The sequence below is a fragment of the Accipiter gentilis genome, chromosome 27 (genome assembly GCF_929443795.1).
Source record: "Accipiter gentilis chromosome 27, bAccGen1.1, whole genome shotgun sequence".
Classification (NCBI taxonomy): Eukaryota; Metazoa; Chordata; class Aves; order Accipitriformes; family Accipitridae; genus Astur; species Astur gentilis.
Window position 1 is genome coordinate 358,006 of NC_064906.1, and position 17,468 is coordinate 375,473.

Sequence of the window (17,468 nt, forward strand, 5' to 3'; positions counted from 1 at the left end):
GATTAGCACTTCAGTGTCTCTTGTGCAGAAAGACGCTCTGTTAAAGATGAGAGATGGATCTTCCATTGGAGGACAAGCATTCAAGGCTCTGTTCCACAGTAGGCTACTTGTGTGGTTTGGAAACATCACTTAGAGGCAGATATTTGCATGCTGTCATCACTGCATACTGGTGCCTATATTCTTCTCCCTTTTGAAAAAATAAATCTGTTCTTTGCACACGTCGTTTGTGGCTGTATCTCTCTGCCTTGTTTTTATAGAGGAAGATAGTCACGTTCTGTACCCAAGGCATGCTAGAGGGAAACACATCAAGGACTGTGAGGTCATCTGATGCTATTTTAATAGGGGCTCTATAAGCATTTTAAAGAATAGGTTCTATTTGGCTGTGAGACTAAACCATGTTTCTTTAAAATGAATTTTGATTGTAAAGTCAGTGAAGTAAAAACATGCTACACCCCTCAGAGAGACCTAAAGTACGCTTCAGGAACGAGGGAAGAAGGCTGTTTTATGGTGTTGCAGAAGTACCGTATTAGCTCATTAGGGATTTATGCTGATGGAGCTGCCTCTGGTGACTCTTGTGTGGCAGACCTCAGAAATGCTGGTTTACCAAGCCTTTGCAGGTAGTTTTTTGTGAGACCCTACTACAGGCTTCCGTGCTGCTCTGAGGTGTGAGGGGAGCTGCATTGCACCCTGTACCGAGCCACCTCTGTTTGCAAAGTCATTACCAGCTCCAACGCTTACTTGAACTGATAGTGATGTTACAAATAGCTGATTTAGTTTATGGCAACAAAATGGGAGCTGTATGGCGTGGCCTCAGCCTGCTCCCAGACAGGTTGGGGAGGATGTTGTCAGCAGTGTGCCAAATCTTACGAGTGGTGATGAACAAAAAGCAAGCCTAGGTTATGTGACGGTAGTGTACCATCTCATCTTATGTGGCAGTGGGTACTGCAACATCTTATCTTTTACAGTTTACACAAAATAAAAAAACAATCCCAAACATGATTCATCTCAATATATTTAGATATTTCAGTAAATATTGTGATGGTTCTTCTGATTGTTTGGCAATAACTATACCCTGGCCTTGTGGGTTATATTTTCTTCAAACCTGGAGTTCATTTAAACCTTTATGAGAATAATATATTAATCATTTGAATTCTGAACATTCACTTTTTATTTGCCATTTTTTACTTTAGCTGCAAAGCTTATTGTGGAACGGGCTGCTTCTCCAAAGCCAAACAATCTTTCCCCATTTCTACCTTCCAGTCCTAGAGTACCAATTACATGTCCTCACCAGAACCAAACTTGACATGGGGAGAAAAGGGAAAGGAAAAAAGAAAAAGTAATACCCAAAATCTTAGACTGAAACTCCTTTGTGCAGAGGAGGGTGAAGGAAACCTCATGGCCTGAGGTTTTAATAAGTGATTTTGACACTTACTTGGTTTGCATCTCTTGATACTTTTGCCAAACAAGCTTTCTGACTCATTGCAATGTAATTTAAAAATAATGATGGATAGAAAAAGTTTAAAAGTAGTACTGCGGCTCCACTGCCTCTAATTAAAATGTGGATAAAAGACTAACCAGTGGACAAACACAGGCCATGCTCCTCCCATTCCTGAATTATCCTGTGATCCAGTCAGATCCTTTCTAGTAGTCTAGTTCCCCCATCCAAACCTCGATACCATTTCACCTGATCATGCCTGCCTCTGTTGGCCCTCCAGGGTCTCCCTCTGTCTCCACACTTACAGTGAAAGCTAAATGGTAGAAGATATTTTCTAGTGCGCTCACTTAGACCTTTCTGCTTTGGAGGTTTTAGAAGTGGTAAATAGAGAAGCTGGCTTCTGAAATAAAATAGGTAACAGTATACTCTTCCATGGAAGATTTTTTTCCTGTGGTTGTGAGACCCTATTTATCCTCTCAGATGTGCCTGCACATCCTGTGCATCCTGTTGGCTGTTTGTGAGCCCAAACCGAAAAATAGTAATTATGCAGCCTGAATAGAGCATTGCATTATTGCTACTGACAGTCTTGGAGACGTGATAGAGAAAGCATTTTTTTTCTGAGGAAAGTTTGATGTATTTTCTCTAGAAGAAAAAAAAAGCCAAAAAATTTTTCTATACTTGATTATTAAGTTTTTAATTATCACCTACCACTGAGCACTCAGGTTTTGTGTAGCAAGGTCTGATTTCTGACTAGGTTATGGCCAGAGGTTGGTTGTTGCTTTCTGTTCCCCCCCCCCCCGCCTTTTCACGTGCAGAGAGAAATTTGAGGGACTGAAATATGTTAATGAGGCAAAGCATTAATTGGTGATCTGATTAAATTATTAGTAATTCTCATTTCTCACTATAAATACAGTTCTGTTTTATTGCATCCACATGAACATATTCTTGTTTAGAAAGAAAAACTGTTAAGTGTTACCAAAGGCTATTCCTCCTGCTGAAATCCAATAAGCTTTATCATTGTGCCATCTCCATTACTTTTAATAAAAATTATTGTTTAATTGAAGTCGTGTTGCTACGTCCATGTAAACTGTTTTGGCTGTTATGAAATCCATAATCTCTCTCATACTACAGACTTACAACTATGTTAACAGCCACCTAATTCAATGTTTGTACATGCACTATTACTCACTGTTGGACAGCATCAGTCCTTGAAAAGGCCGTTAAAAATGTATTTAAACAATACAGGGTAATAAATCTGGGCTATAGTCTTTTGTAGTAGATCAGCTGATATGTCAACAGTTGGCAGTTCAGTAAATCAGTTCAGCCAAGTGAGCCAGATTAATGCAAGGATTTTAAATACTTTGCTAGCCAGTGAAAACTGAGCCAGAACTGGGTTACAGTATGATCATGTCAACAGCTTCTCCAGAGTCCTGAGGATTTTGTAATAAACAGCAGCACGACTGAAGTACAATTAGGGCATTTGCCTATGTCCTCAGACTGGCCCAAGCAGCATCTATATTCATAAGGACCAGATACAGCCTTCTACCTAGTGATGGGAGTATTCTGAGGGTTCAGGCAGAAATTAACTTTTCCTCTGGAAATTTTATGTAAGTATCATAGCACTTCTATGCGTCAAACCAAAACCAAACATACATTTCCATACATTCCATAGCAAAAATTTATGCCTAGGTATTCTAGCTTAACGTATCTTCAGGGATCTCACTTTTTAAATAGGGGGACAAACAATTCCTTCTTAATAAACATTTTGTGTGGGAGCACATCTCTCTCTGCAACACACAGGCAGGCGGATACTGGTAAGTAGAGGCAGCTTCTCAGCTCTTGACAAGGACTGCGGAGGAAGCACTTGGTGGCAGGACACTGGAGATGAAGGTTAAAAGGAAGAGACTAGGTAGGAGAAAAATGCGTAAGCACCTGACAGGATGCACAAACGATGGCCAAGAGGCAGGCTGGCAGTCCTGAGACGCAGTCAGGGCCAGCTGGGAGATACTCAAGAACAGGTCAATGCACAAACCCTAGCACCCCGGTCACCTGCTGGTATCACCAGGAAAGGCTCAGCTCCTTAATAGCTGCTGCATTTCTCTCCAAGGCTAGTGGTACTAACTGCAGTCATGGCTGGTGCACAGAGATTGAATTTCTCAGCCGTTTTCCAACATTGGCGTGTTAAACTAGCTTGCCCATCTTGAATTTTAAACAAAAGTATGTAACTCCAGCTCCACCACCCCAGAAGCTGCTCAACAAATAGTTTTAATTAATAAATTTTAAAAAATAATCATAGATTTTTTGATAACTTGCAAACAGAGAGAGGCAGTTTTCTCTGCTTATTAATCTATGTTACAAATCACTTCTGGCTGCTGTTATAAAAAATCCAGCTTGACCGATGAAAGTTCATGTTTCACACCTTTTTTGGCAACAAAGGAACAAGCTATAATTTTACTTATTAAACCCAAACTCTGTTTTAATTTTGTTACTCAGAAAGCTTTGCAGTAAATTAATCGTCAGAAGAATTACTGGGCTGCTTTATTTTAAATCAATCTAAGGAGTACCCAGAGGCTTTTTAAAAGTAGGGTGGTTTTTTTTTCAGAGCACACTAGATTCAGATGACTAAAGAACAATTTACTAAGAATATTTAAAAAAGCATTTGTTTCCCCCTCTCAGAATAAAACAAACCCCTGCCACATCTTCATGAGGACCCCATGCCCCAGAAAGCAGCAGCCATGACTTGCTTCTTCCCTTGTACCTCAATGAAGGATTTTTTTAATGGAAAATAACAAACAGGGTGTCTTCAGCTGTGTCCATAACTAGCACCTCCATCAGTACCAGGTAATGCTGCTTGGCTACATCTCATAAATCTTGTTGGAAGTCACAGGAGAAGTAGCAGAAGTGCAGCGCCGTTGCCTATGGGGAACTGAAAGGAAAGACCCATGCAAACACCAGCACCAGCCGAGCTGCCTGCTCTCCACGTCACATGGTGTCTAATCCAGCCCATGCCAGTCAAGGCAATTTTACTACATATTTTTGCCAGCTATGTGCTAGCAGTTTGATAGCAAAAATTGCCATACTGGTGTTCATATTGTCAGTGCACTGGTTGCCACTGACAGGAGGAAAGATATTGCCACCTGGATGTCTCGTTGCTCAAGAGAACAAGCACTTGCTGCTTCTCCAGTTTTGAGACTCTGACGTGGCAAATTGTTCTTTTTTTTTTCTTCTTTTCTTTTAGATTAGCCTTATTTAATAAAGGATTTTGCTGGATTACTAAACGCAATTGCATTTAGTGATGGTTATATTCCATTTTGCAATGTATTGTAATGTAAGTAGTTAAATATGTAACTAAGCATTTTAAAACATGAAACGGCAAGAAAAATTTTAATTGCAACAGAAAGACTATTGCCTGTTTGCGCATTGTATTTGTTTAATGTCAATTTTTCTTCCCGTAGTAGTGAAATGCCACATCCATATTTAAAATCTGAAGTATTGACAAAATCTTCTCAGCACATAAAGCTGTTTTGGCAAAATAAAAGAGTGCCTGCCGTGCTACAGCTACGAAAATGAAACAGCTCATCAATTTATCTAAAAATCTGCCTACAGAAAAGACATTCTCCAGCCTTCAGGAAACCTGATGCTTTTCTCACACAGGAAGAAATCCTTACCACGCATAAGTTGGTGAGAAACCTCCGCTGACTTCAATAAGGCCAACTGCTATGAGATTGACAGGGCTATCATTATGCTTTAAAATTAACCATATGCACATGCATTCACAAATAGGAACCATAACAGCAGAAAGGCTTAATGTAATAGTTATAAGGGAAGTGAAAAATCCGGAAAGAATATGCTGCAGTTTGAGATTAATGTGTTACAAAAAATCTAATTTTAATAGGCCAAACCTTTAAAAAAATTTTTTCCATAGCATGTCAAAATGTCACATTTCTTCAGCTGTCAGTAGAGCACTGTTAGAAATGGAGACAGAATCTGCTGATTGAATGTGTGGTTTCTCAGAGACTGAACCAGTATTTATTTTTAAAATACTCCTAAATTATTAGTTACCCACTTAAAAGCAGAAGCAAACCTTTGGCCTCATAGCATCTCTATAATCTTTCACAGTATAAAACCAAAAGTTTTCTGATATCTGTAATTACTTACCAAAATAAAGGACTTTTCTGTGTGGCAGTTTTGTTTGTAAATGTTTTATTAAAAAAAAAAAAAAAAAATCTTTCAATGCTATTAGTCAATACATGTGTAATAATAAAGTATCATGTAGTAGTAGGTATTTTGGATTCAGGAATGCAATGGTTTTAACTAAATCATCAGAGCTCTGTTCCGCTCCAGTCTCTTCTAAATTGTCTTTTTTTTCCCAGAATTTAAACAAACTCATTCTTTGTCAAGGTACGTCATCCTTAAGGCCTTGCAAACTTTTTAGTGATTGAACCAAAACAAAGAGAGAGCTCAGCTTTCTTGATCTGAAGACCACGTTGCTCTTGAGCTTAAAAAGGTGCCTGTGGTTTTCAAGCAGTTAGTGGCAAATCAGCAAGAAAGAAATCAGAGGAGAAGAAGGGGCACTTGGAAATCAAAACAGTAAAGTGCACAGTTATACTATCTGAAATTGTATTAATCTGTTCCAAAGAACTTGCTAGACTGTGGATATTTAATACAATTTGGCTTGTATGGAACATACAATCGCAATCGGACAGAAATGATTTTCTTTTTCTTCCTGAAGTCATCTACAGGACTTACGGAATTCAATTTTCAAGGGTAACATACTGCAGCTCTTTGGATATTGATCGGTTTCCTAAGTCCACTAGGAGATGGAGAAGTGAGGGGAGGTGTGGAGGGTTTCAAGGTGTCCTCGTGCCTTCTCTGTTTGTTTAGATACCAGTACTCTCCAGTTCCCTGTCCTCCAGCCCTAATGCAGTGTGCGACCTAGAAATCATAAAGAGTTTCTCTTTATTTGTATACTGTCTTTGAGTTTGCCGGGATTGTGCCCCTGTTTGTTCTCTGCTGGTAGCCTTGAGGGGGTCTGTCTTCTCAACTGGTTCCTCCTCACAGTCCTGGATTTTACTGGCTCGGGTGTTGGCAACTGACTCCAAGGAGGTGCCTGTCTCCTCCAGGTGGCTGTAGCCCTTATTGCTGCTGGAAGGCTCAGACTGGGAGCTCTGGGAGTCCGTCCTGGTGAAGGCAGGAGGGGTTGAGGGGGGCACCTCCCCCAGATCCAGAGATTTGGAGTAGCTAGAAGATGCCTTTACCAAGAGGCTGGAGTCCGGGCCCCTGCTGACAGCCAGGGACCGAGGTGGCTCAGGGAAACAGGGACGACCGGCATCAGGCAAGCAGCTGGTACTCTGCCGCCTGACAACCAGCTTGTGCCTCTTTGTCCCACAGCCTCCCTTGACCCGGCTGCCGCTGAGGTTGGTCAGACTCAGTTCGAACTCCCCCCGTGGGATTTCCCGGGCTCCCCGCTCACCAGGGGGCCTCTGCCAGCCTTCCTCTCCGCTGCTCGGCGCCGAGGGCAGGAGGGCGAAAGCGCTCAGTGAAGAGCTGACGATAGAGTTGGCTGTGCTGTGCCGGCCCCAGCTCTCCGGTGGGCTGCAGGGTGGGCTGGTGACGGTGTGGCCAGCACGCTCCTGGTAGATGCTGTACACAGCCTCAGCCAGGCTGGGCGGCTGTGGGGGGATGGAGAAGGAGGAACGCCGCGGCGAGGACGCCAGGTCTGGTGGGGAAAGGGAGACACCCAGTCCTGGTGGCCAGGAGCTCTTGGCCAGCATGGCCGCAGCACCCAGGCCTTCACTGCCAGGCTTTAGCTCCAGGCCCCGGGACTGCACATAGTTGACAAAGCCGTTGAGAGGGGCTGAGGCTGGGGTGCCTCTGTCCTTGGCCCGCAGGCTGTGCGCATCGATGACAGTGGAGTAGAGATCACGCAGGTTGATGATCTTGGTCTTCTTGTCGCGGTTCTCGTGCAATACCGCATTGGCGCAGATAAAGAGGAAGATGCCAATACCCATGATGAGGGGGCCCAGCACCTTCAGCTTGTCTGAATGCAAGTAGCTCGAGAAAAGACGGAAAAGGAAACCCACGGAGGCCTGGGGGGACGAAGAAGTGGGGGGGGACTGTGGGGACTCCTGAATGGTAGCAGTGGTGGAAGTGTTGGCTCTGGGGGGTGACTCTGGATGGATGCCTGCTTGTGCCCCTTCACTCCGGGAGCGGTTCTTGGGGGTGCCACCCTGAGGTGCCAGATGACGGCCCCCGCTGATGCTGCCTTCTCTGAAAAGCTGGCTGGGCTTCGGCCAGTAGCCCACCATGGCCAAGGCGACGCCCACAAGCAGTACAAGGATGCCACAGAGGGCGATGAGCCCCGAGAGGGAGCACAGCTTGAGCTTGCCTTTCACCACCACCACGTCGTTCTTGCGCTTCTTTTTGGCCTTGCGTTTGCGTTTAGGGACTTGGCTTTGGGGTCGCAAGGGGTCCTGTTTCCTAGCTGAAATCCTCAGGAGGCCTCCAGTGGCGATCATGGCTGGCTACCCAGAGTACTGCCTCCTCCAGCCACTCCAGCTCCTGCAGTGAAAAGGAGAAGAAGATAAGGACCAGGGGCAGACCTGCAGCACAAGAGGTGTCTCTGTTTGCTGTTCCTCATTCAAATTCCTGCTAATTAAAACCCTCAACAAATGGAAGGGGGGTTGACACCCACAGGCCAATCACCCTTGCCCACACAGCTCCTGTGTGTGAGTAAGAGACTGGCAGACTGACAGCATTGAAGCAGCCATGTGCCCCGCTACACTCTTGCTAAACAGCTAATTATTTTCTTTATCATTTACCTGGAACGTAGAGGGAGTGGTATCTGCTGGTGTAAACAAAAAAATGATCTTGCAGGTCTCAGGAGCCTGCAAAGCGCTGGAGCTCAGAGGATGCTGAGCCCCACTCCCTAACAGCGTCTGGGATTACACTGCACACTGACTGTGGTTAGTGATGTCATGCAGAATTTGAGGGGATGGGGGAAATAAAAGCAGGAAGGCAGTATGTTTGATCTATAGATACTGTTTGTTTCATTACACTGCTTACATGTTACTGGGGGGAAGGTTAAACATATTACTTGCCTTGCTTAAATGAGTGGGAAAGGAATTACTGTGAAATGCACAAGGGAAACATTTGAAGACTGGGAAGCAGTGCCCTGTGAAAGTTTCTTCCTAGCCATTTGCCCTTGATCTGCAATATTGCAGAAATTCATCTCCTGCCTGCGGTCCAGAGGCATCCCTGGTTTGGGAACACGTGTGATGCTCCAGGTAACCGTTATGTAACAGCGGCAAATTCCTCCGCCCCCAGAAAGGGGAGATGGTGGCTGTCAGGTAAGAGATGGCATGTCAAATTTTATTAAAGGAGGAGTGAACCCTTGCGAGTCACCTGGGGAAACAGCAACGACTGCTCGTCGGGAAACTGGCAGGGTACTAACCATTGAGCATTTATGGCTTTTGTTTTACTGGACCATCAGAAGTCATCCCCATTCCAGTGATCTGAGCTACAAAATGCAGCGTGCAGGAGCAATTTCTGCACTGTTGCAATTTTTTTTGAAAGATATTCCTTCGTGCTACTGAGGAGCAGGATCCCCTCCCCCCTTTCTATTTCTGAGTGTCCCATTATTTTTTTCTTTGAGGGAGCAAAAGATGACAGCACCGAATAAAATACAATTCAAAAAGTTCAATTAATTGCACTGAAAGGTGATTAAGTAAGCACCTAAAAAAAAATATATCTTGGTCCCCTTCCCCCGTCAGCTTTTAAATCGCATTTCTGTTCTGTTCTATTCCCAGATTTGCCACGTATGCGGTAATTTTGTGTCCCATTTGCTCCGTTTGTATTTTCCCCCAAAAAAGGGTGTTGTCAGCGAGGACATTCTTAAATTACTCTCCGAGGTACCGCACGCTCAAAACAGAGCAGACACTCGTCTTCTCTTTCCTACCGCTGAACTATTTATTTAAAAAAAAAAAAAAAAAAAAAAAGGACCATTTTTTCTTGATGCAAAAGTGTAATTATCGGAGCACGCTTTGCTTTAACTGCCGCTTCGTTGATCTCCTTCTTCCTGCTGCCCTGCTAGCCAGCAGCCCGTCTCCTCTACCACGGCGAAAACAGATGGCAATCAGCACCGAGGAACCTTCCCAGTTCGGCATCGCCTGGCACTTCGTTTTGGCGATGGAGAGAGCAGAACTCGCCGTGCGAAGAAGGGCGCCGAGGGACCGCCGGCCATTGCCAGTGACCGCGGCGCAGTAAAACACCCCGGGACGGGACTCGCCGGGGCTGGAGTCACGTCCCGCACGAACCGACCGCGACCTCCGCCCACGCCCCAGCCCACCGCCGCCGGCTCCTTAGGCGAGCCCTCCAGCACTGCTCCGACCTCGCTCGGCAAAGACCAGATACAGTTTTAACAGGACCAGGTTTAACGCCTTCCCACCCCTCGGGCGCCACCGGCGGGGCTCGCCGGGCTCCGGCTGCCGGGGCAGGGGCGGCCACGCACCGCTTTAACGAAGCTCCGGCACCAGACCCCGGGCCGCCAGCCGGCGCTTGCCGCCGGCTGCCCCGCGGCGTGTGTGTGTGTGTGTGTGCGCCCTGCGGTGGGGGCGCCGCGCCGCGCCGGCCGGGCTGGCCCCGCAGCTCTCCACCGTCGGGGCAGGGCGGCGAGACCCGCCGGGCGGTGGCCCCGACCCCCCCCCCCCCAACCTCCCCGTCCCGAGGGCGTCGGTCGGGGGTCGCCGGCTGACGGAGCCGCCGCTCAAAGATGGCAGCGGCGAGGGGACGCGGTCACTTACCGAGGAGGACCGGGTTGAAGTCCGCGCGGGAAGCGGCCGAGCCGCCGCGGAGAAGAAACTTTGCGGCCCGAGCGGGCATCCCCGCGCGGCGCCCGCCCCGCCGCCGCCGCCGCCTCGCCGCCCCTCACGGCCCCGGGCGGGCGGGCGGCGGGGCTGGGCCGAGCGCCGGGCGCCCCCTCGGCCCCGCCGCCGCCGGCCGCCTCAGGGAGCTCCGCGGGAGCGCTGCCCCCTCACCATGCCGCATCCTTCCCGCCGCGGGGCCGCCCCCGGCAGCGCGCGCCCCGGCCCGGCGGAGCCGCTGCGTGTGCCGCCGCCGCTGCGGGCGGTGCGCGGCTGCCGCGGCTGGCGGCCGGACTCGGCGCCGTTGCTAGGAGACGGGAGCCGTGACACAGGGAAATTGCGGCAGGATGGCCGCGGCCGCCTCCCCCCGCCCCCGCCACCTGCGCACCTGCGCCCGCCCCCCGGCGGCCCCGCCCGCGGAAGCCCCGCCCTCTACCGCCACGCCCGCTCTCGCCTCGGCGCGCCATGTTGTGCGTGCCGTGCTGTGCCGCCCCGAACTGACCCGCGCCCGCCGACGTTTTCTCTCCCGCTGTCCGACAAGGGACCGGCTGCAGGCGGGGTGCGGCCTCTCTTCTCCCTGCTTCTTCCCCGACGCCGACCCCCCGGGGCTGTCCGCTCCCAAACCGCGTGAGGGTGGTCCTGCCTCCTCTCACCGCCTTGGCCCTTCCCAGGGTTCGCCAGGTCTCCCACTGAGGAGCTCGGTAGCGGGAAGCAGGAAGCCCCTCGGTCTCCTTTCCACCAGCAGCTGCCTCAGGCTCAGGCTCTCCATGTTTGGTCCGTGTTCCCCCCCCGCCCAAGTTTGCAGGAATGCCTAGGGAGAAAGCCAAGAAGCAGGTGAAAAGATGAAGAAAGTGGCAGCTGAGATGTGTCAGTGGTGTCACCCAGGATCTCTCATTTTCAGCAGAGACCGGGAAACGGTGTTCTCTTCCGAGCTGCGTTGTGAAAAGTGATTAAATTGAAGCTAAGTGAGACGTAATCTAGCGTGTCCCGTCACACTGCTTCTCTTATTCATGAGGGGAGATTACTGCTGATGGCTTTAGTCGAGTCTTGCTACAGGTCCACCATGAGACAGAAAGGCAAATCTCAGGCAGGTATCTCAGTAAATACAGAAAAATCATCCCGTGACTTGGGTTTGCTCCTAACGTACATTGTGTGGTTTTCTGGGGTGGATGGACCAAGCCTGCCTTGATGTACAGCGGCCTTGGATTCCTCCTGAAGCTGGAGTGTGACCTAGCCTGGGCCAAACCGTCTCTCTTCTGCCTCTGCTTGACCTCTTGTGTGGGAAGACTATGCCGTGCGTAAAACAGCCTGCCAGAAACCAAGGGGCAATAAAGAGAACATTTATGGTGTCAAACTGTGTTTTTAAAAATAAAGGAGCCAACACTGGTTGGGAAAATTGTGGGAGAGTGTAGGGTTCGGCGTCCGGAAGATCTCGCGATGTTACGGAAAGACGGAGGGTTAGTCGCAGCCCTATGACCTATCTGTAACCCCACCTGCCCTTGTTAATATAAAAGGAATCAACTGTGCAATAAAAGGGGGAAGTTGGTGCTCACACTGTGTGTGTTATCTCTTTCCCTGGTCCGGGTTGACCAGTGATCTAATCGCGGCACCTTGATATGTAGCGAACGCTACAGGAGAGATTATGCATATTCAGTTAAATTATATATATACCAGCCTGAACAATTCTGCGATTCTGTGTTCCTCCAGACTGTGCTATTACATGTCTTTCACCCCAACTATCAGTGCCTGGTTTGAGAACAAACAAATCCCAAAGCTGCACGTATGCATTTTAATGTCATTTGCAGTTTGTCTCAGCAAAATCACTTGGGACATATTTCTTTTAGTATACATGTAACTTTTGGTTATGCAACAGGCTTGAAATTTAAGATTTATTATTTAAGAACTTCTTTTAAAAATGTGCTTTAAACGGTCTCGATGAACCCGAGTCTTCTGACATTCAGTAATTTGCTTTGTGTTCAGCCCAGACTATCAGAGAAAACCAAACATAACACATCTGTTCCCACTGGAGACCTGTATCACATCAATAATGCAGCATCACCAGACTCTCCCTGAAAGGCTCCCGTGTTAGAGAAAGAGGAAGAACGAGAGGGATTTTTTTAAAGGGCAAAGAGCTCTTTTCCTTATCTGAGTCATATTTTCTATTTCTGTCAAACTAAACCATTTTATTTAGCTATCTTTTTATACAACAGCCTTTCCATATTTTTATTGCTAAAGTTTTGAGTGATTAGGCTATCTTCACATTCACAGTTTTCAAATTACTCTTAGCAAAATGTGATGTAGGTGAGGCCAAATCCTGGAAAATAAGAAATATGTTCTTGGATGAAAAGCTGCTGAAGGTGTTGTTCAGCAGTAGCTAGCAATGCAATCTTAATTTGCTCTACATGGTAAGGACCAGTTGTACAATGGCAGGCTGAATCCCTCAGAGCAAGTTACCTTGCCAAGTTGTATATCCCTACCTATCCTACAGATTCTTCTGCTTGTTTAACATTGGGAGCTTTAATGAAATACTTATTTTAGTTTTAGCTGATATGGATTTTTGTGTTGTGTTCCCTGAAGTGGAACAGTTGCAAAAGGCAGCTTTCCTATTGGTCTGGTTTACTGGTTGCCTGAGTTAATCTGTAACTGTCTGTGTTTGCATTGACTTCTGAGCACTGCTGGCAGGCTCAGCTCCTGCCTTATTTGTATAACTTTCTACATGATGCCATGCATTTATCATTTAACTGTGGTGAACCTAAATAATTATTGGGAATTGCAAAGAGGTTATTGGACCTGGGTTTTCTTTCTTTCTCCTTTCTCCTCTCCTGTCCCCTTTTCTTTTTCCCTTTCCCTTTCCCTTTTTTCTTTTTCCTCTCCTCTCCTCTCCTCTCCTCTCCTCTCCTCTCCTCTCCTCTCCTCTCCTCTCCTCCTTAGCTATATAAAAATCACTAATTTTTAAGCATATACTTGCTTTTGTTAGGTTGTTTGAGCATAAGGTGGTAACCTTCATGCGGTCCTTCTTGGGATGTACTTCAGTACAACAATGCCATCAATTTTTGTATATCCACTTGAATAGGTTCCACCCCAGGCTGGCTGGGTATGTCAGCTCTAATCCAGGAGATGTGTAGCCAAGTTAATATATCTCAGCCCTCAGCAGGCCCAAGGTCCAAAAACAATCTGAAGGACAAGCTAAAGTAATTGGGGTACTTATCTGAAATTCTGTAGCATCTATGGGTTGCAGCCATGGACCTATGGTTCCCAGTGTGGAAACCCTACAAAACAAAACCAGAGAGAAGGCCCTTACTTGATATACTTCCAATCTGAGCACAAGATTAAAAGGATAAATCTGAAAAGGATTCTTTGAGGAGTAGTATTGAAAGCATGGAAGAGACATTTTGCACAGGCTTCAGGTTTTCCTTAGTGATTTATCTTTACAATTTCTCAGACACAGAGTAACAGAAGTAGCAAAGGGTCATTGACATTTTAACCTACATCCTGCTAGCAGAACAGCTTCCAGTCATAAGTGTCTCTAGTCCGAAAGCCCATTTTAATTGTAGCTTATTTAGCTATTTTTATTTAGGTAATTTATTACATTAATAAAAATAAAAGCTGATGTACATTTTGTATGCTTCACAGTATATTGTGCTACATGCCAAGGTTTCCTGAGTCTTTATTGATGGAATTCATAGCTTCATCTTATTCAATAGCTAGGAAAGTTGTAAGAGCATCACTCCCAGCCTGGGCACTGGTCTCAGAGTAAGCATTTGTTTTGTCTTGTCTTAGCCCCATATACTTTGTTTGTTTGTTTGTTTGTTTGTCTGTTTCCCATGGCAGTGGAGATTCTGATATGATTAATGGTGGAGACTCTGGTATGACTAATGATGATTTGATAACTGATGCAGAGGAAAAGAGCAGCACTGTGAATGAACTGTGAGAAACCATCCTCACTGGGAAAATATGTGTTTGAAATCCTTACAGACCTACATCAAATACAGTGAATCTGCATTGTGTATTAGATTCTTCCAGCTTATTTGATATGTGGTAGACTCAGAGGCAACTTTTCATTGTGTAGCAAGCCTGAGTCTAGATAATCCACTGAGAGCGAATGGCAATTTGCATGTCTGCTTTTCTTTCAAAATTAATTATAGCAGAGATACACTTTGCTGGGAACATTTGCCAGGGTGAAGGAAATACACAGCCATGAAATCTGGTGATTGAAAGGTAAAGAGAATTAATACTTCAAGATGAACAAGCTTTTTTCACACACACACAAAAGGAACTACTAGTTTATTTCATTTCAGTTCTTACTGACTTTCTCTGTGAATAGTTTTTTATTTTTGAGGCATTAATGACACTAACCACTTTATAAATATATATATATATATATTTAATTGGCATCTTGCAAAAGGCTTGAAACTAAAGGAGACTGATTGTGAAATGCTCCTGGGTCAGTTGTGACATTCTGCAGGAAGTCTGATGGTCGCACCCTCAGGTTATGAACAGTGTTCTGGGGCAGGTGTCACTCAGATGCTTTTAAATGTTCTCTGCATGACTTCTCAGCTGGCTTAAAAAGAAGTAGGAATGATTTGGCCATGTTATGTTATTTGCCGTCACTTTTTGATTTGTTGATACAAGACAACTGCAAATAACTGCAAAAAACTTTGTATGTTATTTGTGGACACGAAACTACATAAAGGCTAATCAAGAGCACTTGCCAAATTATTTGCCTGGAAGGTAAGACCAGTGTAGCATTTTCCCCAAATAACTACAATTAATTTTTTTTTTAAATGTTGTTCCCCCTCTGCTTACCTCATTGCTCTACAACGTAAGCTCTTTGAGATGGAGGCCATCCCGGAGCAACTTGACACTAGCTGCAATGAGATACCTGTGTACAACTGTTTCATGATTAGCACCTTCTTATTGTTTAAACATTTTTGTTGTCTATTTGAAGGTCTACAGCAAATGATGTGAATGTGTATTTTGTAAGACAACTTAATAAAATAGCTTATTTTATCTTCAAGCCTTAGAAATAGTATTTTGAGTCAGTGGGACAGCACTTGTCTATGAGAAATAATGACAACATATATTGGACAGAAGGTTGGAAAATGTTTTTATTGTAAGTGATATTAAAAATACATCACTTGCATGCCAAAGCACTTGTTGTAGGAGGGGAACCAATAACATATGGCTCTCGCTGTCTTTTTTTTCTTCTAGGGCAGTAGGTGCTAGAGAGATTTTTAGCCTTGGTAATTTAAAATTGTAGATGTTCAAAAAAAACTTGATACCAGCATTTTTGCAATTCTGTGCAAAGGTTTTTCAACAAGGGCAGAGCCACTCATGCCTTTTATCTGCATTGCTCATTGCAAGTCCTGACATCAGAGAGTTCTGGTGATATCAAGAAGTGGTCAGGGAGGAGTGGCAGGTGGTTTGCCTCCTCCACCTGGGGATATGATGTCCATGAAGTGGAGTTAGTCCACCCAGTCCATGAGCTGGGTTAGTCAACCACAAGAAGCCACCATCATACAGAGCCTGACTAGTTAGCAAATATTCTATGGTTTCAATGATAATAATGTTGCCCTCTGTTTCCTGGGGATGCACCTGCCACTTCCCAGCATACCCTCAGGCTGCTGGGGAGCAGGACTGTCTTTTCATTATACAAAATACACAATGCCTGCATTAGTTGGGGAAATTCCTGGCTGATTTGGTGAGACACTGGAACAATGCAATCAAGCAAAATCACACTTATAATTAATAATAAGATGATTTGCAGCAAACTGCATGAAAGCACAGTCTATCAGTCAGGAGAATAGAACAATGATTGCATCCTTCCTTTTTAAGAGAAGGGTTTTCTCAGACCAGCACTTACTGCATACTTACATACTCATGCAGCTTGATAGGTGTCTTTGCCCTACATTATTAAATGATTAACTTAGTATTTAATAAATGGAAACTATTACAGCATCTTTTTTATGTGCTGTCAAGAGAGATTAACCCAAATTTTTGACCTGTTTTGTTTTTTGGCTTTTTTTTTTTTTTTTGTCATTTCCCTTCCCCCATGATCTGCAATCTCAATTTTTTGCTCTACACTGGACATCTGATGATCACTGTGGAAAGACAGCGAGCTAATGTAGAGTACCTATCCAATAGAAGAAGTTTTTGTGGACTATTAACACAATTTGTCACAACCCTCATGAATTGTGAAGGTCTTTAGAGCTCCATGCTTCTTTGCTCTCACTTTCAGAGTGTCCTGGGTTCAGCTGGGATAGAGTTAATTTTTACAGGAACCTGGGAGGTGGGGGCACAGCCGGGGCAGCTGACCTGAACTAGCCAAGGAGCTATTCCATACCATGTGCCATCATGCTCAGTATAGAAATGGGGAGCGGGCCGGGGGGTGGTCTCTGTTTTTGGTGGGGGAAGTGGCGGAGCGTCGGGTCCCGGGTGGTGAGCAGTTGCACTGTGCATCACTCTTTTTGTATACTTTTTTTTTCATTAGTGCCGTTGTTGTTGTTGTAATCTCTTTGTGTTTGTCCCAGTAAACTGCCTTTATCTCAACCCTCGAGGTTCCAAGTTTCTTTTTCTTTTTCTCTCCTCCGTCTCCTCCCCATCCCACCGGAGGGGGGCGGAGGAGTGAGCGAGCGGCTGCGTGGTCCTTTGTTACCGGCCGGGCTGAAACCACAACAGTCCTCTTTGGCGCCCAAAGTGGGGCAGAAGGGTTGAGATAACGACAGATCTGGCCAGAGCGTGTTGAAACAAATTTGCCAAATGCATTTCTTAGATAAATAGATGTTAGTCACAATGTTGTTTCATTTGTTTACATGGTGGCGTTTTGTAAGCTCTTATATGCTCTATGTATTGCCTGTAGTTGCGTATCTCATCTCTGGGAGAGTGATTGGGATTATCATTTTGCTGTACTGGGCAATGTCGACTTATGAAATGATTACATCACTGGTCATGAGGTTAAGCTGGTATCTGTATGAGGCAGTGATAACATTTCCATACTTTGGGCACTTTCTGTCGGATTTTATTGGTAATTACACCCAATCCATGGGGAAATTAAGGGGGGATACCTCCCCCTGTCCGTTCACCTCCCTTTTCTCCTTCTGACTAATTACAACAGCTTTTGAGAATTTTGAATATCCTTGGGATGCGCAAGCCAGTGTGCTGTTAGTGCTATG

The 17,468-nt window shown here is 45.6% G+C and overlaps 1 protein-coding gene across 1 annotated transcript; it reads right to left on the minus strand.

The window, feature by feature from the left end:
• Positions 1-5,613: 5,613 nt before the first annotated feature.
• Positions 5,614-10,652, minus strand: TMEM200C (transmembrane protein 200C). Its single transcript, XM_049830216.1, has 2 exons — positions 10,237-10,652; positions 5,614-7,996 (listed from the first exon to the last, which is right to left on the minus strand). The coding sequence occupies exon 2, from the start codon at positions 7,951-7,953 to the stop codon at positions 6,316-6,318; it is 1,638 nt and encodes a 545-aa protein (XP_049686173.1). The 5' UTR covers positions 7,954-7,996; positions 10,237-10,652; the 3' UTR covers positions 5,614-6,315.
• Positions 10,653-17,468: the final 6,816 nt, after the last annotated feature.